At 39.8% G+C, this 24553-nt stretch overlaps 1 protein-coding gene across 1 annotated transcript in view; it reads right to left on the bottom strand.

Moving 5' to 3' along the window:
* Positions 1-24316, bottom strand: part of il23r (interleukin 23 receptor) — a 43546-nt gene extending 19230 nt beyond the window's left edge. The window contains exons 1-8 of the mRNA XM_062038803.1: positions 24235-24316; positions 24037-24169; positions 17627-17805; positions 15069-15192; positions 14836-15002; positions 7803-7945; positions 6406-6583; positions 4746-4828 (exon numbers count right to left, since the gene is read on the bottom strand). Of these exons, the coding sequence (XP_061894787.1) occupies positions 4746-4828; positions 6406-6583; positions 7803-7945; positions 14836-15002; positions 15069-15192; positions 17627-17805; positions 24037-24169; positions 24235-24286 (1059 nt within the window). The 5' untranslated portion in view covers positions 24287-24316. The remainder of the gene's footprint in view (positions 1-4745; positions 4829-6405; positions 6584-7802; positions 7946-14835; positions 15003-15068; positions 15193-17626; positions 17806-24036; positions 24170-24234) is intronic.
* Between the last annotated feature and the right edge of the window lie 237 nt (positions 24317-24553).

Here is a 24553-nt window from a genome sequence, read left to right as displayed (position 1 = left end):
CAATGACTAACAAGTATTTCAATGACTAACACGTATTTCAATGACTAACACGTATTTCAATGACTAACACGTATTTCAATGACTAACACGTATTTCAATGACTAACACGTATTTCAATGACTAACACGTATTTCAATGACTAACACGTATTTCAATGACTAACACGTATTTCAATGACTAACACGTATTTCAATGACTAACACGTATTTCAATGACTAACAAGTATTTCAATGACTAACATGTATTTCAATGACTAACATGTATTTCAATGACTAACAAGTATTTCAATGACTAACACGTATTTCAATGACTAACACGTATTTCAATGACTAACAAGTATTTCAATGACTAACATGTATTTCAATGACTAACAAGTATTTCAATGACTAACACGTATTTCAATGACTAACACGTATTTCAATGACTAACACGTATTTCAATGACTAACACGTATTTCAATGACTAACACGTATTTCAATGACTAACACGTATTTCAATGACTAACACGTATTTCAATGACTAACAAGTATTTCAATGACTAACATGTATTTCAATGACTAACATGTATTTCAATGACTAACAAGTATTTCAATGACTAACACGTATTTCAATGACTAACACGTATTTCAATGACTAACAAGTATTTCAATGACTAACATGTATTTCAATGACTAACAAGTATTTCAATGACTAACACGTATTTCAATGACTAACACGTATTTCAATGACTAACAAGTGTTTCAATGACTAACATGTATTTCAATGACTAACAAGTATTTCAATGACTAACACGTATTTCAATGACTAACACGTATTTCAATGACTAACAAGTATTTCAATGACTAACAAGTATTTCAATGACTAACACGTATTTCAATGACTAACAAGTATTTCAATGACTAACATGTATTTCAATGACTAACATGTATTTCAATGACTAACATGTATTTCAATGACTAACATGTATTTCAATGACTAACAAGTATTTCAATGACTAACACGTATTTCAATGACTAACACGTATTTCAATGACTAACAAGTATTTCAATGACTAACACGTATTTCAATGACTAACATGTATTTCAATGACTAACATGTATTTCAATGACTAACACGTATTTCAATGACTAACAAGTATTTCAATGACTAACACGTATTTCAATGACTAACACGTATTTCAATGACTAACACGTATTTCAATGACTAACATGTATTTCAATGACTAACAAGTATTTCAATGACTAACATGTATTTCAATGACTAACAAGTATTTCAATGACTAACACGTATTTCAATGACTAACACGTATTTCAATGACTAACACGTATTTCAATGACTAACACGTATTTCAATGACTAACAAGTATTTCAATGACTAACACGTATTTCAATGACTAACACGTATTTCAATGACTAACACGTATTTCAATGACTAACACGTATTTCAATGACTAACACGTATTTCAATGACTAACACGTATTTCAATGACTAACACGTATTTCAATGACTAACACGTATTTCAATGACTAACACGTATTTCAATGACTAACAAGTATTTCAATGACTAACATGTATTTCAATGACTAACATGTATTTCAATGACTAACAAGTATTTCAATGACTAACACGTATTTCAATGACTAACACGTATTTCAATGACTAACACGTATTTCAATGACTAACAAGTATTTCAATGACTAACACGTATTTCAATGACTAACACGTATTTCAATGACTAACACGTATTTCAATGACTAACACGTATTTCAATGACTAACACGTATTTCAATGACTAACACGTATTTCAATGACTAACACGTATTTCAATGACTAACACGTATTTCAATGACTAACACGTATTTCAATGACTAACACGTATTTCAATGACTAACACGTATTTCAATGACTAACACGTATTTCAATGACTAACACGTATTTCAATGACTAACACGTATTTCAATGACTAACAAGTATTTCAATGACTAACAAGTATTTCAATGACTAACACGTATTTCAATGACTAACACGTATTTCAATGACTAACACGTATTTCAATGACTAACACGTATTTCAATGACTAACACGTATTTCAATGACTAACACGTATTTCAATGACTAACACGTATTTCAATGACTAACACGTATTTCAATGACTAACACGTATTTCAATGACTAACACGTATTTCAATGACTAACACGTATTTCAATGACTAACAAGTATTTCAATGACTAACAAGTATTTCAATGACTAACACGTATTTCAATGACTAACACGTATTTCAATGACTAACACGTATTTCAATGACTAACAAGTATTTCAATGAGATGTCTCTCAGCCATTGTTGTGCTTTAGGTCACTAGTTAGTGTAGTAAATGTCACTTTGACACAGCAAAACATCTCATTTTAGCATTAGCTTAGAGCTAGCATTAGCTTACAGCTAGCAATAGCTAAGAGCTAGCATTAGCTTACAGCTAGCAACAGCTAAGAGCTAGCATTAGCTTACAGCTAGCATTATACAACATAAAGCCACAACACAACAATATAAGTCCAAAACACAACAACATAAAGCCACAACACAATATTATAAAGACACAACACAACTTTAGGCCACAACACACAAATATAAATCCACAACACAACAATATAAATCCACAACACAACAATATAAATCCACAACACAACAATATAAGTCCACAACACAACAACATAAAGCCACAACACAATAATATAAAGACACAACGCAACTTTAGGCCACAACACAATAATATAAAGACACAACACAACAATATAAATCCACAACACAACAACATAAAGCCACAACACAATATTATAAAGACACAACACAACTTTAGGCCACAACACACAAATATAAATCCACAACACAACAATATAAATCTACAACACAACAATATAAAGCCACAACACAATAATATAAAGACACAACACAACTTTAGGCCACAACACACAAATATAAATCCACAACACAACAATATAAATCCACAACACAACAACATAAAGCCACAACACAATAATATAAAGACACAACACAACTTTAGGCCACAACACACAAATATAAATCCACAACACAACAATATAAATCCACAACACAACAATATAAATCCACAAAATAACAACATAAAGCCACAACACAATAATATAAAGACACAACACAACTTTAGGCCACAACACACAAATATAAATCCACAACACAACAATATAAATCCACAACACAACAATATAAATCCACAACACAACAATATAAGTCCACAACACAACAACATAAAGCCACAACACAATAATATAAAGACACAACGCAACTTTAGGCCACAACACACAAATATAAATCCACAACACAACAATATAAATCCACAACACAACAATATAAATCCACAACACAACAATATAAGTCCACAACACATCAACATAAAGCCACAACACAATAATATAAAGACACAACGCAACTTTAGGCCACAACACACAAATATAAATCCACAACACAACAATATAAATCCACAACACAACAATATAAGTCCACAACACAACAACATAAAGCCACAACACAATAATATAAAGACAACACAACTTTAGGCCACAACACACGAATATAAATCCACAACACAACAATATAAATCCACAACACAAGAATATAAGTCCACAACACAATAATATAAAGACACAACACAACTTTAGGCCACAACACACAAATATAAATCCACAACACAACAATATAAATCCACAACACAATAATATAAGTCCACAACACAACAACATAAAGCCACAACACAATAATATAAAGACACAACACAACTTTAGGCCACAACACACAAATATAAAGCCACAACACAACAATATAAATCCACAACACAACAATATAAATCCACAAAACAACAATATTAGTCCACAACACAACAACATAAAGCCACAACACAATAATATAAAGACACAACACAACTTTAGGCCACAACACACAAATATAAATCCACAACACAACAATATAAATCCACAACACAACAACATAAAGCCACAACACAATAATATAAAGACACAACACAACTTTAGGCCACAACACACAAATATGAATCCACAACACAACAATATAAATCCACAACACAACAATATAAATCCACAACACAACAAGTCCACAACACAACAACATAAATCCACAACACAATAATATAAAGACACAACGCAACTTTAGGCCACAACACACAAATATAAATCCACAACACAACAATATAAATCCACAACACAATAAGTCCACAACACAACAACATAAAGCCACAACACAATAATATAAAGACACAACACAACTTTAGGCCACAACACACAAATATAAAGCCACAACACAACAATATAAATCCACAACACAACAATATAAATCCACAACACAACAATATAAGTCCACAACACAATAATATAAAGACACAACGCAACTTTAGGCCACAACACACAAATATAAATCCACAACACAACAATATAAATCCACAACACAATAATATAAGTCCACAACACAACAACATAAAGCCACAACACAATTTTAAGCCACAACATACAAATATAAAGCCACAACACAATTTTAAGCCACAACATACAAATATAAAGCCACAACACAATTTTAAGCCACAACACAACTACTTTGTTTAATGTGCTGAAATATTCATTTATGATTGTTTATGAAAATATAACTATAGATGTCAACATTGTGTACGTGCTGAAATATTCATTAATGAAAAGTCAAAGTTACCTTCCATAAAAGTGTCACCTTCCTCAGAGAACCTGACTGCTGATTGGTTAAAACCCTCCACACACTCAGAGGCTTAGACGGGCCTGAAGATACACACACAAACACACACACACACACACACACACACACACACACACACACACACACACACACACACACACACACACACACACACACACACACACACACACACATTGGGGTCTTAAAAGAGGAGTGGGTACTATACAGTGGAAAAAGGGTTTAAAAAGACAAGTGGGTACTATGCAGTGGACAGGGGTATTAAAAAGTAGAGTGGGTACTATACAGTGGAAATGGGGTACTAAAAAGACGAGTGGGTACTATGCAGTGGAAAATCAATCAATCAATGTTTATTTATATAGCCGTAAATCACAAGTGTCTCAAAGGGCTGCACAAGCCACAACGACATCCGCGGTACAGAGCCCACATAAAAAGGGGTATTAAAAAGAAGAGTGGGTACCATGCAGTGGAAAAGGGGTATTAAAAAGAAGAGTGGGTACCATGCAGTGGAAAAGGGGTATTAAAAAAAACGAGTGGGTACTATGCATTGGAAAGGGGGTATTAAAAAGAAGACGAGTGGGTACCAAACAGTGGTAAAGGGGTCTTAAAAAGACGAGTGGGTACTATGTAGTAGAAAAGGGGCCTTAGAAAGACAAGTGAGTACCATGCAGTGGAAAAGGGGTATTAAAAAGACGAGTGGGTACCATGCAGTGGTAAAGGGGTATTAAAAAGACGAGTGGGTACTCTGCAGTGGAAAAGGGGCCTTAGAAAGACAAGTGAGTACCATGCAGTGGAAAAAGGGGTATTAAAAAGGCGAGTGGGTACCATGCAGTGGTAAAGGGGTATTAAAAAGACGAGTGGGTACTGTGCAGTGGAAAAGGGGCCTTAGAAAGACAAGTGAGTACCATGCAGTGGAAAAGGAGTATTAAAAAGACGAGTGGGTACTCTGCAGTGGAAAAGGGGCCTTAGAAAGACAAGTGAGTACCATGCAGTGGAAAAGGGGTATTAAAAAGGCGAGTGGGTACCATGCAGTGGTAAAGGGGTATTAAAAAGACGAGTGGGTACTCTGCAGTGGAAAAGGGGCCTTAGAAAGACAAGTGAGTACCATGCAGTGGAAAAAGGGGTATTAAAAAGGCGAGTGGGTACCATGCAGTGGTAAAGGGGTATTAAAAAGACGAGTGGGTACTATGCAGTGGAAAAGGGGCCTTAGAAAGACAAGTGAGTACCATGCAGTGGAAAAGGGGTATTAAAAAGACGAGTGGGTGCTATGCAGTGGAAAAGGGGTATTAAAAAGACAAGTGGGTACTATGCAGTGGGGAAAGGGGCATTAGAAAGACAAGTGAGTACCATGCAGTGGGGAAAGAGGTAATAAAAAGACGAGTGGGTGCTATGCAGTGGAAAAGGGGTATTAAAAATACAAGCGAGTACTATGCAGTGGAAAAGGGGTATTAAAAATACGAGTGGGTACTATGCAGTGGAAAAGTGGTATTAAAAAGACGAGTGAGTACTATGCAGTGGAAAAGGGGTATTAAAAAGACGAGTGGGTACTATGCAGTGGAAAAGTGGTATTAAAAAGACGAGTGGGTACCATGCAGTGGAAAAGGGTTACTAAAAAGACGATTGGGGTTAAAGGTCAGCTTACCTTTTCCAGGACTTCTCATGGTCATTGATGGACTCCATTTGCTGCAGCGTGACCTTTGACCTGCATCCACGTAGGGGGCGGAGTCACACAACATCATCTGGAACTCGTAGTCCACTAGAGGCTCCAGGCCGTCTACTTGCACCTCATCACCGTCGAGGCGGGTCACCTGGCTCACGTCCTACACCACAACATTGCGTCACCATGGCGACACAACTTGGAGGTAGATAGTTGGCCTACCCACCCAGGAAGCGTTAGTAGATAGTTGGCCTACCCACCCAGGAAGCGTTAGTAGATAGTTGGCCTACCCACCCAGGAAGCGTTAGTAGATAGTTGGCCTACCCACCCAGGAAGCGTTAGTAGATAGTTGGCCTACCCACCCAGGAAGCATTAGTAGATAGTTGGCCTACCCACCCAGGAAGCGTTAGTAGATAGTTGGCCTACCCACCCAGGAAGCGTTAGTAGATAGTTGGCCTACCCACCCAGGAAGCGTTAGTAGATAGTTGGCCTACCCACCCAGGAAGCGTTAGTAGATAGTTGGCCTACCCACCCAGGAAGCGTTAGTAGATAGTTGGCCTACCCACCCAGGAAGCGTTAGTAGATAGTTGGCCTACCCACCCAGGAAGCGTTAGTAGATAGTTGGCCTACCCACCCAGGAAGCGTTAGTAGATAGATGGCCTACCCACCCAGGAAGCGTTAGTAGATAGTTGGCCTACCCACCCAGGAAGCGTTAGTAGATAGTTGGCCTACCCACCCAGGAAGCGTTAGTAGATAGTTGGCCTACCCACCCAGGAAGCGTTAGTAGATAGTTGGCCTACCCACCCAGGAAGCGTTAGTAGATAGTTGGCCTACCCACCCAGGAAGCGTTAGTAGATAGTTGGCCTACCCACCCAGGAAGCGTTAGTAGATAGTTGGCCTACCCACCCAGGAAGCGTTAGTAGATAGTTGGCCTACCCACCCAGGAAGCATTAGTAGATAGTTGGCCTACCCACCCAGGAAGCGTTAGTAGATAGTTGGCCTACCCACCCAGGAAGCGTTAGTGGATAGTTGGCCTACCCACCCAGGAAGCGTTAGTGGATAGTTGGCCTACCCACCCAGGAAGCGTTAGTAGATAGTTGGCCTACCCACCCAGGAAGCGTTAGTAGATAGTTGGCCTACCCACCCAGGAAGCGTTAGTAGATAGTTGGCCTACCCACCCAGGAAGCCTTAGTAGATAGTTGGCCTACCCACCCAGGAAGCGTTAGTAGATAGTTGGCCTACCCACCCAGGAAGCGTTAGTAGATAGTTGGCCTACCCACCCAGGAAGCGTTAGTAGATAGTTGGCCTACCCACCCAGGAAGCGTTAGTAGATAGTTGGCCTACCCACCCAGGAAGCGTTAGTAGATAGATGGCCTACCCACCCAGGAAGCGTCAGTGCGCCGCCGTCTGACGGACGCTTGCAGGTGTTGCACACGCTCAGATGTATTCCACCGCAAGATGGCCGCCAGCCTGGAGGAATTCTTCTTGAAGTGGATGTGCTGGATGACAGGACTCTGTGGTACCACTGTGGGCAACATCAACCACTACATCACCAACTATATCACAAACTACATCACCAATGACCTAACCATCTACATCTCCAACTACACCAACTACATCAACTACATCACCAATGACCTAACCATCTACATCTCCAACTACATCAACTACATCACCAATCACATCATCAACTGCATCACCAATGACCTAACCATCTACATCTCCAACTACACCAACTACATCACCAATGACCTAACCATCTACATCTCCAACTACACCAACTACATCAACTACATCACCAATGACCTAACCATCTACATCTCCAACTACACCAACTACATCACCAATGACCTAACCATCTACATCTCCAACTACACCAACTACATCAACTACATCACCAATGACCTAACCATCTACATCTCCAACTACATCAACTACATCACCAATGACCTAACCATCTACATCTCCAACTACACCAACTACATCAACTACATCACCAATGACCTAACCATCTACATCTCCAACTACACCAACTACATCACCAATGACCTAACCATCTACATCTCCAACTACATCAACTACATCACCAATGACCTAACCATCTACATCTCCAACTACACCAACTACATCAACTACATCACCAATGACCTAACCATCTACATCTCCAACTACATCAACTACATCACCAATCACACCATCAACTACATCACCAATGACCTAACCATCTACATCTCCAACTACATCAACTACATCACCAATGACCTAACCATCTACATCTCCAACTACATCAACTGCATCACCAATGACCTAACCATCTACATCTCCAACTACATCAACTGCATCACCAATGACCTAACCATCTACATCTCCAACTACATCAACTACATCACCAATGACCTAACCATCTACATCTCCAACTACATCAACTGCATCACCAATGACCTAACATCTACATCTCCAACTACATCAACTGCATCACCAATGACCTAACCATCTACATCTCCAACTACATCAACTGCATCACCAATGACCTAACCATCTACATCTCCAACTACATCAACTGCATCACCAATGACCTAACCATCTACATCTCCAACTACATCAACTGCATCACCAATGACCTAACCATCTACATCTCCAACTACATCAACTGCATCACCAATGACCTAACCATCTACATCTCCAACTACATCAACTGCATCACCAATGACCTAACCATCTACATCTCCAACTACATCACCAATGACCTAACCATCTACATCTCCAACTACATCAACTACATCACCAATGACCTAACCATCTACATCTCCAACTACATCAACTGCATCACCAATCACATCATCAACTACATCACCAACGATCTAACCAACTACAACACCAATCACATCAACTACATCACCGACGATCTAACCAACTACACCACCAATCACATCAACTACATCACCAACGACCTAGCCAACTACATCACCAATCATATCACCAACTACATCACCAACGACCTAACCAACTACATCATCAATCACATCATCAACTACATCACCAATGACCTAACCATCTACATCTCCAACTACATCACCAACTACATCAACTGCATCACCAATGACCTAACCATCTACATCTCTAACTACATCACCAACTACATCAACTACATCACCAATGACCTAACCATGTACATCTCTAACTACATCAACTACATCACCAACTACATCACCAATCACATCATAAACTGCATCACCAATGACCTAACCATCTACATTTCTAACTACATCACCAACTACATCAACTACATCACCAATGACCTAACCATCTACATCTCCAACTACATCAACTACATCACCAACCACATCACCAATCACATCATAAACTGCATCACCAATGACCTAACCATCTACATCTCCAACTACATCAACTACATCACCAATGACCTAACCATCTAAATCTCCAACTACATCAACTACATCACCAATGACCTAAACATCTAAATCTCCAACTACATCAACTACATTACCAACTACATCACCAATCACATCATCAACTGCATCACCAATGACCTAACCATCTACATCTCCAACTACATCACCAATGACCTAACATCTACATCATCAACTACATCAACTACATCAACTGCACCACCAATCACATCATCAACTACATCACCAATGACCTAACCAACTACATCACCAATCACATCACCAACTACATCACCAACGACCTAACCAACTACATCACCAATTTACATCACCAACTACATCACCAACGACCTAACCAACTACACTACCTACATCACCAATTGCTTCAACAAATACATTAACTACATCACCAAGTACATCAACTACATCCCCAACTACATCATCAGCTTCACCAACTACATCAACTACATAGCCAACTACATCACCAATTACATCACCAACTACATCGGCTACATCACCAACTACATCACCAACTACATCTCCATCGACATCACCAGCCACATAAACAACATCACCAACTACATCAACTGCATCACCAACCACATGGGCTACATCAACAACTACATCACCAACTTTATATAATTGACTACATTAACCACATCCCAACAACTTCAGCTACATCACTAACGACCTAACCAAATACATCAACTATATCGCCAGCTACACCAACGACATCACAAACTACATCACCAACAACCTAACCAACTATTTTAACTACATCCCCAACCGCATCACAACTACATCACCAACAACCTAACCAACTATATCAACTACATCCCCAACCGCATCACCAACTACATCACCAACAACCTAACCAACTACATCTCCAACCGCATCACCAACAACCTAACCAACTACATCCCCAACCGCATCACCAACTACATCGGCTACATCACCACCTACATCAACTACATCACCAACCACATCAACAACTACATCGCTGACTACATCAGCTGCATCGACAACCTCATCAGCTGCATTGCCAACTATATCGCCAACTACATCAGCTACATCACCAACTACATCAAACACATCGGCAACTACGTCACCAGCTACATCAACCCTACTACCAACCACATCACTGACTACATCACCAACTACATCATCAACTACATCAACTTCGCCACCAACTAAATCAACTACATCAGTTACATCATTAACTACATCACCAGCTACATCAGCTACATCATCAACTACATTACCAACTACACATGTATATTTGCAGTATTTTAATTTGAAGGGATTCATGTTATAAACATATTTATTTGCAGTATTTTAATTTGAAAGGATTCATGTTATAAATATGTTAATTTACAGTATTTTAATTTGAAGGGATTCATGTTATGAAATATGTTTATTTGCAGTATTTTAATTTGAAGGGATTCATGTTATGAACAGGTTCACTTGCAGTATTTTAATTTGAAGGGATTCATGTTATAAATATGTATATTTGCAGTATTTTAAGTTGAAAGGATTCATGTTATGAAATATGTTTATTTGCAGTATTTTAATTTGAAGGGATTCATGTTATGAAATATGTTTAGTTGCAGTATTTTAATTTGAAGGGATTCATGTTATGAATAGGTTCACTTGCAGTATTTTAATTTGAAGGGATTCGTGTTATATATAGGTTCACTTGCAGTATTTTAATTTGAAGGGATTCATGTTATGAATAGGTTCACTTGCAGTATTTTAATTTGAAGGGATTCGTGTTATATATAGGTTCACTTGCAGTATTTTAATTTGAAGGGATTCATGTTATGAATAGGTTCACTTGCAGTATTTTAATTTGAAGGGTTTCATGTTATACATTTTTTTATTTGCAGTATTTTAATTTGAAATAATTAATGTTATGAAATATGTTTATTTGCAGTATTTTAATTTGAAGGGATTCATGTTATGAATAGGTTCACTTGCAGTATTTTAATTTGAAGGGATTCATGTTATACATTTGTTTATTTGCAGTATTTTAATTTGAAGGAATTGCTGTTATACATTTGTTCATTTGCAGTATATTAATTTGAAGGGATTCATGTTATAAATATGTTTATTTTCAGTATTTTAATTTGAAAGGATTCCTTTTATAAATATGTTCATTTGCAGTATTTTAATTTGAAAAGATTCATGTTATAAATATGTTCATTTGCAGTATTTTAATTTGAAAAGATTCATGTTATAAATATGATAATTTGTAGTATTTTAATTTGAAGGAATTTCTGTTATGAAATATGTTCATTTGCAGTATTTTAATTTGAAGGAATTCATGTTATAAATATGTTTTATTGCAGTATTTTAATTTAAAGGGATTCCTGTTATAAATATGTTCATTTGCAGTATTTTAATTTGAAGGGATTCATGTCATAAATATGTTCATTTGAAGTATTTTAATTTGAAGGGATTCATGTTATGAAATATGTTCATTTGCAGTACTTTAATTTGAAGGGATTCATGTTATAAATATGCTCATTTGCAGTATTTTAATTTGAAGGGATTCATGATATGAATAGGTTCACTTGCAGTATTTTAATATGAAGGGATTCACGTTATGAAATATGTTTATTTGCAGTATTTTAATTTGAAGGGATTCATGTTATAAATACGTATGTTTAGTTGCAGTATTTTAATTTGAAGGGATTTATGTTATAGATATGTTGATTTGCAATATTTTAATTTGAAGGGATTCATGTTATAAATATGTTTATTTGCAGTATTTTAATTTGAAGGGATTCATGTTATGAATAGGTTGACTTGCAGTATTTTATTTTGAAGGGATTCATGTTATGAATAGGTTCACTTGCAGTATTTTAATTTGAAGGGATTCATGTTGTGAAACATGTCCATTTGCAGTATTTTAATTTGAAGGGATTCATGTTATAAATATGTTTTATTGCAGTATTTTAATTTAAAGGGATTCCTGTTATAAATATGTTCATTTGCAGTATTTTAATTTGAAGGGATTCATGTCATAAATATGTTCATTTGAAGTATTTTAATTTGAAGGGATTCATGTTATGAAATATGTTCATTTGCAGTACTTTAATTTGAAGGGATTCATGTTATAAATATGCTCATTTGCAGTATTTTAATTTGAAGGGATTCATGATATGAATAGGTTCACTTGCAGTATTTTAATATGAAGGGATTCACGTTATGAAATATGTTTATTTGCAGTATTTTAATTTGAAGGGATTCATGTTATAAATACGTATGTTTAATTGCAGTATTTTAATTTGAAGGGATTTATGTTATAGATATGTTGATTTGCAATATTTTAATTTGAAGGGATTCATGTTATAAATATGTTTATTTGCAGTATTTTAATTTGAAGGGATTCATGTTATGAATAGGTTGACTTGCAGTATTTTATTTTGAAGGGATTCATGATATGAATAGGTTCACTTGCAGTATTTTAATATGAAGGGATTCATGTTATGAAATATGTTTATTTGCAGTATTTTAATTTGAAGGGATTCATGTTATAAATACGTATGTTCAGTTGCAGTATTTTAATTTGAAGGGATTTATGTTATAAATATGTTTATTTGCAATATTTTAATTTGAAGGGACTCATGTTATAAATATGTTTATTTGCAGTATTTTAATTTGAAGGGATTCATGTTATGAATAGGTTGACTTGCAGTATTTTATTTTGAAGGGATTAATGTTATGAATAGGTTCACTTGCAGTATTTTAATTTGAAGGGATTCATGTTGTGAAACATGTCCATTTGCAGTATTTTAATATGAAGGGATTCATGTTACAAATATGTTTAGTTGCAGTATTTTAATTTGAAGGGATTCATGTTATAAATATGTTTAGTTGCAATATTTTAATTTGAAGGGATTCATGTTATAAATATGTTTAGTTGCAGTATTTTAATTTGAAGGGATTCATGTTATAAATATGTTTAGTTGCAATATTTTAATTTGAAGGCATTCATGTTATAAATATGTTTAGTTGCAGTATTTTAATTTGAAGGGATTCATGTTATAAATATGTTTAGTTGCAGTATTTTAATTTGAAGGGATTCATGTTATAAATATGTTTAATTGCAGTATTTTAATTTGAAGGGATTCATGTTATAAATATGTTTAGTTGCAGTATTTTAATTTGAAGGGATTCATGTTATAAATATGTTTAGTTGCAATATTTTAATTTGAAGGGATTCATGTTATAAATATGTTTAGTTGCAGTATTTTAATTTGAAGGGATTCATGTTATAAATATGTTCATTTGCAATATTTTAGTTTGAAAGGATTCATGTTCTAAATATGTATATTTTCAGTATTTTAATTTGAAAGGATTCATGTTATAAATATGTTTAGTTGCAGTATTTTAATTTGAAGGGATTCATGTTATAAATATGTTTAGTTGCAGTATTTTAATTTGAAGGGATTCATGTTATAAATATGTTCAGTTGCAGTATTTTAATTTGAAGGGATTCATGTTATAAAAATGTTTAGTTGCAGTATTTTAATTTGAAAGGATTCATGTTATAAATATGTTTAGTCGCAGTATTTTAATTTGAAGGGATTCATGTTATAAATATGTTTAGTTGCAGTATTTTAATTTGAAGGGATTCATGTTATAAATATGTTCATTTGCAATATTTTAGTTTGAAAGGATTCATGTTCTAAATATGTATATTTTCAGTATTTTAATTTGAAAGGATTCATGTTATAAATATGTTTAGTTGCAATATTTTAATTTGAAGGGATTCATGTTATAAATATGTTTAGTTGCAGTATTTTAATTTGAAGGGATTCATGTTATAAAAATGTTTAGTTGCAGCATTTTAATTTGAAGGGATTCATGTTATAAATATGTTTAGTTGCAATATTTTAATTTGAAGGGATTCATGTTATAAAAATGTTTAGTTGCAGTATTTTAATTTGAAAGGATTGATGTTCTAAATATGTTCCTTTCCCAAGCGCTGCTTCCTCACCGATGTCGTGGAGGGTGAACACAAAGGGGTCAGACTGCACGCGTCCAAACTCGTTGTGCGCTGTGACAATCAGCTGATTTGAGGTGTTTCCAGCTAGCAGAGTCGGAGGTAGGATGAGGTGCTGCTGGTCAGGGCTGCATCCTAAATGTTGTGTGCTGGAGTTCTCCCTGCAGATGTTCAAAGTTACCACTCTGGACTCAAACGCTGGTGTGACGCACCTGGACTGCCAGCACCTGCTGAAGGACACGTTGCAGGAAGTAGCAACATGAGTGTCTCGTCCTCGCCGCCATGAGCACTCCACCTGCTCCCACCGCCTCGTGGTCACACAGGTGAGGTTTAGGGGCTTGTCAGGGGGGCCTTCATAGGGAGGGAGGGGGGGGGGACACTGTCAGCGGGTCTGTTTTTCTTTGAAGACTATTTGCTACTTCTCAAATATATCTTGTCATTAAATACAAGACCTAAAGTATGATAAGCAACTGCAGACTATGAAGTACAGACTGTGAAGTACACAATGTGAAGTTCATACTATGAATCACAGACTATGAAGTACATACTTTGAAGTGCAGACTATGAAATACATACTGTGAAGTACAGACTACGAACCACAGACTATGAAGTACATACTATAAAATACACACTATGAAGCACAGACGATTAAGTACACATTATGAAGCACAGACTATAAAGCACATACTAGGAAGTACAAACTATGAAGTACAGACTATGAAGCACAGACTATGACGTACATACTATAAAGTACAGACTATGAAGCACAAACTATTAAGTACACATTATGAAGCATATACTGTAAAGTACACACTGTGAAGTACATACTATGAAGTACAGACTATAAAGTACATACTATGAAGTACAGACTATGAAGCACAGACTATGAAGTACATAATATAAAGTACAGACTATGAAGCACAAACTATTAAGTACACATCATGAAGCACATACTATAAAGTACATACTATAAAGTACATACTATAAAGTATATACTATAAAGTACAGACAATGAAGTACATACTATGAAGTACAGACTATGAAGTACAGACTATGAAGCACAGACTATGAAGCACAGACTATGAAGCACAGACTATAAAGTACAGACTATGAAGCACAAACTATTAAGTGCACAGACTATGAAGCACAGACTATAAAGTACAGACTATGAAGCACAAACTATTAAGTACATATTATGAAGCACAGACTATTAAGTACATAATATAAAGTACAGACTATGAAGCACAAACTATTAAGTACACATCATGAAGCACATACTATAAAGTACATACTATAAAGTACATACTATAAAGTACAGACAATGAAGTACAGACAATGAAGTACATACTATGAAGTACAGACTATGAAGTACAGACTATGAAGCACAGACTATGAAGCACAGACTATGAAGCACAGACTATAAAGTACAGACTATGAAGCACAAACTATTAAGTGCACAGACTATGAAGCACAGACTATAAAGTACAGACTATGAAGCACAAACTATTAAGTACATATTATGAAGCACAGACTATGAAGCACAGACTATAAAGTACAGACTATGAAGCACAAACTATTAAGTACATATTATGAAGCACAGACTATGAAGCACAGACTATAAAGTACAGACTATAAAATACAGACTATGAAGCACAAACTATTAAGTAAATATTATGAAGCACACTACGACGTACAGACTAAGAGGTACACACTATGAAGTACATACTATGAAGTACAAATTACAATGTTCAAACTATGGAGTTCAGACTATGAGATACACACTATGAAGTTCAGACTATGAAGCACAGACTATGATGTACATACTACAAAATACACTATGATGTTCCAACTATGAAGTTCAGACTATGAAGTACCTACTATGAATCACAGACTATGAAGTATATACTATGAAGTGCAGACTATGAGGTACACACTATGAAGTAAATACTATGAAGTACAGACTATGAAGTATATACTATGAAGTGCAGACTATGAGGTACACACTATGAAGTAAATACTATGAAGTACAGACTATGAAGTATATACTATGAAGTGCAGACTATGAGGTACACACTATGAAGTAAATACTATGAAGTACAGACTATGAAGTACAGACTACAATGTTCAAACTATGAAGTTCAGATTACGAGATACACACTATGAAGTTCAGACTATGAAGTACAGACTATGAAGCACGGACTATGAAGTACACACTATGAAACACAGACTATGATGTAAATACTATGAGGTACAGATTATGAAGTACAGAATGATGTTCAAATTATGAAGTACAGACTATGAGATAAAGACTATGAAGTACATACTATGATGTACAGACTGTTTAATAACAGACTATGAAGTACATAGTATAAAGTACACACTATAAAGTACATATTATCAAGTACATACTATGAAGTACAGACTATGAAGTACATACTATGAAGCACAGACTATGAAGCACAGACTATGAAGTACGGACTATGAAGTAAAGATTATGAAATAAAGACCATAAAGTACAGACTATTAAGTAGAGACTATGAAGTAGGAACTATGAAATAAAGACTATAAAATAGAGACTATGAAGTAAGGACTATGAAGCACAGACTATGAAGTAGAGACAATGAAGTAGATACTATGAAGTACAGACTATGAAGTAGAGACTATAAAGGAGAGACTATGAAGTAGGGACTATGACGTAGAGACTATGAAATAGAGACTATTGAATTGGGACTATGAAGTAGACTATGAAGTAAAGACTATGAAGTAGTGACTATGAAGTACATACGTCCACCAATCAGGTCCACACCACCAACTACCCGGGGCAGTGGGTTGTCACGCTTCAGCAGGCACAGCAGGCTGAATCGAGGCAGCGTCACCTTGGACAGGCGGAAGATGGCCGGGCTGCACTTTTCTCTCTTCCATAGAGCCACAGGTTGGGAGTTCAACTCCAAGGAAATTTGGTACCTGCAGTTTAGTCACAAAAGTACAGGATGACTTTATTATATATACATATATATATATATCCATCCATCCATCTTCTTCCGCTTATCCGAGGTCGGGTCGCGGGGACAGCAGCTTAAGTAGGGAAGCCCAGACTTCCCTCTCCCCAGCCACTTCGTCCAGCTCCTCCCGGGGGATCCCGAGGCGTTCCCAGGCCAGCCGGGAGACATAGTCTTCCCAACGTGTCCTGGGTCTTCCCCGTGGCCTCCTATCGGTCGGACGTGCCCTAAACACCTCCCTAGGGAGGCGTTCGGGTGGCATCCTGACCAGATGCCCGAACCACCTCATCTGGCTCCTCTCCATGTGGAGGAGCAGCGGCTTTACTTTGAGCTCCTCCCGGATGACAGAGCTTCTCACCCTATCTCTAAGGGAGAGACCCGCCACCCGGCGGAGGAAACTCATTTCGGCCGCTTGTACCCGTGATCTTGTCCTTTCGGTCATAACCCAAAGCTCATGACCATAGGTGAGGATGGGAACGTAGATCGACCGGTAAATTGAGAGCTTTGCCTTCCGGCTCAGCTCCTTCTTCACCACAACGGATCGATACAGCGTCCGCATTACTGAAGACGCCGCACCGATCCGCCTGTCGATCTCACGATCCACTCTTCCCTCACTCGTGAACAAGACTCCGAGGTACTTGAACTCCTCCACTTGGGGCAGGGTCTCCTCCGCAACCCGGAGATGGCACTCCACCCTTTTCCGGGCGAGAACCATGGATTCGGACTTGGAGGTGCTGATTCTCATCCCAGTCGCTTCACACTCTGCTGCGAACCGATCCAGCGAGAGCTGAAGATCCTGGCCAGATGAAGCCATCAGGACCACATCATCTGCAAAAAGCAGAGACCTAATCCTGCAGCCACCAAACCAGATCCCCTCAACGCCCTGACTGCGCCTAGAAATTCTGTCCATAAAAGTTATGAACAGAATCGGTGACAAAGGGCAGCCTTGGCGGAGTCCAACTCTCACTGGAAATGTGTCCGACTTACTGCCGGCAATGCGGACCAAACTCTGGCACTGATCATACAGGGAGCGGACCGCCACAATCAGACAGTCCGATACCCCATACTCTCTGAGCACTCTCCACAGGACTTCCCGAGGGACACGGTCGAATGCCTTCTCCAAGTCCACAAAACACATGTAGACTGGTTGGGCAAACTCCCATGCACCCTCAAGGACCCTGCCGAGAGTATAGAGCTGGTCCACAGTTCCACGACCAGGACGAAAACCACACTGTTCCTCCTGAATCCGAGGTTCGACTATCCGGCGTAGCCTCCTCTCCAGCACACCTGAATAGACCTTACCGGGAAGGCTGAGGAGTGTGATCCCACGATAGTTAGAACACACCCTCCGGTTCCCCTTCTTAAAGAGAGGAACCACCACCCCGGTCTGCCAATCCAGAGGTACCGCCCCCGATGTCCACGCGATGCTGCAGAGTCTTGTCAACCAAGACAGCCCCACAGCATCCAGAGCCTGAAGGAACTCCGGGCGGGTCTCATCCACCCCCGGGGCCTTGCCACCGAGGAGCTTTTTAACTACCCCAGCAACCTCAGCCCCAGAAATAGGAGAGCCCACCACAGATTCCCCAGGCACTACTTCCTCATAGGAAGACGTGTTGGTGGGATTGAGGAGGTCTTCGAAGTATTCCCTCCACTGATCCACAACATCCGCAGTCGAGGTCAGCAGAACACCATCCTCACCATACACGGTGTTGATAGTGCACTGCTTCCCCTTCCTGAGGCGGCGGATGGTGGTCCAGAATCGCTTCGAAGCCGTCCGGAAGTCGTTTTCCATGGCTTCCCCGAACTCCTCCCATGTCCGAGTTTTTGCCTCCGCGACCGCCGAAGCCGCACACCGCTTGGCCTGTCGGTACCTGTCCGCTGCCTCAGGACTCCTTCTTCAGCTTGACGGCATCCCTCACCGCCGGTGTCCACCAACAGGTTCTAGGATTACCGCCACGACAGGCACCAACTACCTTGCGGCCACAGCTCCAATCAACCGCCTCGACAATAGAGGTGCGGAACATGGTCCATTCGGACTCAATGTCCAGCACCTCCCTTGTGACATGTTCAAAGTTCTTCCGGAGGTGGGAATTGAAACTCTCTCTGACAGGAGACTCTGCCAGACGTTCCCAGCAAACCCTCACAATGCGTTTGGGCCTGCCAGGTCTGTCCGGCATCCTCCCCCACCATCGCAGCCAACTCACCACCAGGTGGTAATCGGTAGAAAGCTCCGCCCCTCTCTTCACGCGAGTGTCCAAAACATGAGGCCGCAAATCCGACGACACAACTACAAAGTCGATCATGGAACTGCGGCCTAGGGTGTCCTGGTGCCAAGTGCACATATGGACACCCTTATGTTTGAACATGGTGTTTGTTATGGACAATCTGTGACGGGCACAAAAGTCCAATAACAAAACACCGCTCGGGTTCAGATCCGGGCAGCCATTCTTCCCAATCACGCCTCTCCAGGTTTCACTGTCGCTGCCAACATGAGCATTGAAGTCCCCCAGTGGAACGAGGGAATCACCCGGGGGAGCACTCTCAAGTACTCCCTCGAGTGAATCCAAAAAGGGTGGGTACTCTGAGCTGCGGTTTGGCGCGTAAGCGCAAACCACAGTCAGGACCCGTTCCCCCACCCGAAGGCGGAGGGAAGCTACCCTCTCGTCCACCGGGTTGAACTCCAACATGCAGGCTCTGAGCCGGGGGGCAACAAGAATTGCCACCCCAGCCCGTCGCCTCTCACTGCCGGCAACGCCAGAGTAGAAGAGAGTCCAGCCCAGGGGTCTCAAACTCAATTTACCTGGGGGCCACTGGATGCAGAAACTGGGTGAGGCTGGGCCGCAAGAAAAGATTTCTTAAAAAAAATCTAACATGCACTTTTTAATGAATTCACCTCCTTTGAATGGCTTTCCCGCCCTAGCAACCATCTCACTCACCATGTAGCTAGCTTTGACTGCTGCATCGCTCTTTTCGCTTGCTTTCTTGACGAAATCTTGTTGCCTCAGTAGACTGGTTTTAAAATTTGCAACCCGGTTCACTCCCCTAGTATTTTGCATACTCCTCAGCATGTCTAGTTGTATAATGACGTTTCAAATTGTATTCCTTGTGCAACGCAACTTTCTCTGTATCAACTACAGAAAAGAGCTATAAGGATTATTCATAAAGTAGATTACTTAAAACACACTAACATATTATTTATTAATTCTGGTTTATTGAAACTACAGGAGCTAGTAAAGTTACAGACATTATGTGTCATGTTTAAGGCTAAAAGTAAAACATTACCAGCAAATTTACAAAAAATGTTTGTCATCACTTCTGAGAATGAAGAGCATAGAAGAAAAGGTCATTTCAATTCTTGACGAAATCTTGTTGCCTCAGTAGACTGGTTTTAAAATTTGCAACCCGGTTCACTCCCCTAGTATTTTGCATACTCCTCAGCATGTCTAGTTGTATAATGACGTTTCAAATTGTATTCCTTGTGCAAGGCAACTTTCTCTGTATCAACTACAGAAAAGAGCTATAAGGATTATTCATAAAGTAGATTACTTAAAACACACTAACATATTATTTATTAATTCGGGTTTATTGAAACTACAGGAGCTAGTAAAGTTACAGACATTATGTGTCATGTTTAAGGCTAAAAGTAAAACATTACCAGCAAATTTACAAAAAATGTTTGTCATCACTTCTGAGAATGAAGAGCATAGAAGAAAAGGTCATTTCCAACATCAGTATTCAAGGACAACTTTAAAACAAATGTGTATATCAGTGGTGGGGGTTAAACTATGGAATTCTCTTTACAATGAGATAGAAGATTGTAAACATATATTCCAAATGAAAAAATATATAAAGACAGAACAATAATATCATATGGACAGCCATAACTGTTTACATTTTGCTTTATATTTATTATTTTACTTATTTTTTGCCTAGTTTTGTATTTGTTTTGTATCATCCTGTGAGGTGTATACTACTTATTTTGTTTTTTTTGTTCTTTTTGTACATCATGAAGTTTTGCACTTCTTGTGTTTTTTTGTTTGTTTTCGTTATATTTGGATGTAATTGTTTGTTTATATGATATCATTAAGTAAGACTACGTACTATGTTGAAGGGGGCAGAAAAATATAAGATTTTTCTTCATCCTGCTCCTTCTCAGGCATTGGTGTGTAAATGTATAATTTAAAAATTGAGGTATAATTGTCTATCGATCAAAGATGCACATCAATGAAGGAGATAAATAAAAATGAAATGAAATGAAATAAGACACGTCGGGGTGCCCCTGTGAAAGAAATATTGCATCAAAAATCGTCTCTGTCTGGAGCCAACGGGAGGAGGGTGGGGGGTGGAGTTTACAGTTACGGTAGCACAATTAGCCCCGAACGGGTTAACATCACCACGTCTGTATCAGCGCTGGGGTCCAGTGCACCACACTTTTGTATTGTCGCTCGCTCCTTCGGCGGAGTGCTCGTCTTCCCCGCCCGGACTGTTTACAACGGGGGCGGGAGCGAGCAGGCGGGCGAGGGAGGGAGGCAGGGAGGGAGGAAGGAAGAGCGTGTGTCATAGAAAAGCGGCAAAATGTTTCTCTGCTTGCATTACGCAAGTGACATCAATGCATACTTGCCAACCTTGAGACCTCCGAATTCGGGAGATGGGGGGGGGGGTTGAGTTGGGCGGGGTTAGGGGTAGCGGGGGTGTTTTTGTAGCCCGCAAGAGTTAGGGCTGCAAAGGATTCTGGGTATTTGTTCTGTTGTGTTTATGTTGTGTTTAGGTGCGGATGTTCTCCCGAAATGTGTTTGTCATTCTTGTTTGGTGTGGGTTCACAGTGTGGCGCATATTTGTAACAGTGTTAAAATATAAATAAAATAAAATATGACCACCCTCAGTGTGAAATGTATGGCTGTTCCTCAAGTATGTCTTGCAATAACCTGCGTGTGTCTCTAGAAGCCTCATACAACATGTGTCTGGGCTGGCACGCTGTTAGTATGGAGAAAAAGATGATGCGGTGACAGATTCTAGAGGACACTGATGACAGTGCCATCACGGCAAGCCCTCGATATTGTCGAGAGCCTCATACCACAACGTGATTGGTAGATTTCTTCAGCTCCGCACACAACGCTGTCAAGCGCCATTCATTTAAAACTCGCGGGCCGCACTAACATTAAACTTTCATATTAAGGTGGGGGCCGCAAAATAACGTCTCCCGGGCCACAATTGGCCCGCGGGCCGCGTGTTTGAGACCCCTGGTCCAGCCCCTCTCGAGAGAACTGGTTCCAGTGCCCTTGCACTGGAACCAGTTATAGCTGGCGGTATAGCTGGCGGTATAGCTCGGTTGGTAGAGCAGCCGTGCCAGCAACTTGAGGGTTGCAGGTTCGATCCCCGCTTCCGCCATCCTAGTCACTGCTGTTGTGTCCTTGGGCAAGACACTTTACCCACCTGCTCCCAGTGCCACCCACACTGGTTTAAATGTAACTTAGATATTGGGTTTCACAATGTAAAGCGCTTTGAGTCACTTGAGAAAAAGCGCTATATAAATGTAATTCACTTCACTTCACTTCACTTGCTGTGCGTCGAAGTGAGTCCGACTATGTCTAGTCGGAACTTCTCCACCTCGCGCACTAGCTCAGGCTCCTTCCCCCCCAGCGAGGTGACGTTCCACGTCCCAAGAGCTAGCTTCTGTAGCCGAGGATCGGACCGCCAAGTGCCCTGCCTTCGGCTGCCGCCCAGCTCACATCGCACCCGACCTCTATGACCCCTGCTATGGGTGGTGAGCCCATTGGAGGGGGAACCCACGTTGCCTCTTCGGGCTGTGCCCGGCCAGGCCCCATGGGGACAGGCCCGGCCACCAGGCGCTCGCCATCGTGCCCCACCTCCGGGCCTGGCTCCAGAGGGGGGCCCCGGTGACCCGCGTCCGGGCGAGGGAAATCTGGGTCCATAGGTTTTATTTTTCATTGAGGTCTTCGAGCTGCTCTTTGTCTGATCCCTCACCTAGGACCAGTTTGTCTTGGGAGACCCTACCAGGGGGCATAAAGCCCCCGGACAACATAGCTCCTAGGATCATTGGGACACGCAAACTCCTCTACCACGGTAAGGTGGCAGCTCAGAGAGAAGTATATATATATATATATAGTCGTAGTAGTATTACTGCAATATATGTTATTGTAGTCGTAGCAGTATGAAGTGTCCAGGGAGTTCCTACCTCTGCTTACATGCTGAGATGTGGCAGAACACGGTCAGGTCGGAGCCCAGCTCAAAGCGCTGAGACGGCTCCACGCTCACGGCGCCCAGGCTGTGGTCAAACGTCTGGCAGCTGCCGAGGAGCAGGTCTCGCCCTGCCGGCGAAGACAACATTGGTGGCCGGCTTGAAAGAAGAGCAGAAAGAGCCGTAGATACTCACGTGTGAGCAGCAAGCCCAGGAGAAGAGCCATGGTGACTCTCCAAAAGGTCATCTTCGCAGCAAAGACTTGAGTGGAACATGTTCCACTTCCTGGCATCTTCAGAGCTTCAAGCCGTTTGATGCAAGTGACAAGAGAAGCAGTGTGACTCACAGCAGCAGATAAGAAACATGGACGCCCATGCACATTTCTCTCTCTTATGGCATGCAAGATGTTTCACAAAACAACCAAAAACATCTGAAATGAGGCCACTGACCTATTTTGGTGGTTTTGCTGCGAGTCACAGGGGTCTGCCACGCTAGCTTGTGCTCTACTTCATGG

Source organism: Entelurus aequoreus, linkage group LG27, assembly GCF_033978785.1.
Source record: "Entelurus aequoreus isolate RoL-2023_Sb linkage group LG27, RoL_Eaeq_v1.1, whole genome shotgun sequence".
NCBI lineage: Eukaryota > Metazoa > Chordata > Actinopteri > Syngnathiformes > Syngnathidae > Entelurus > Entelurus aequoreus.
The sequence above is the reverse complement of the archived record's forward strand: the minus strand, read 5'-3'. Positions and strand labels throughout refer to the sequence as shown.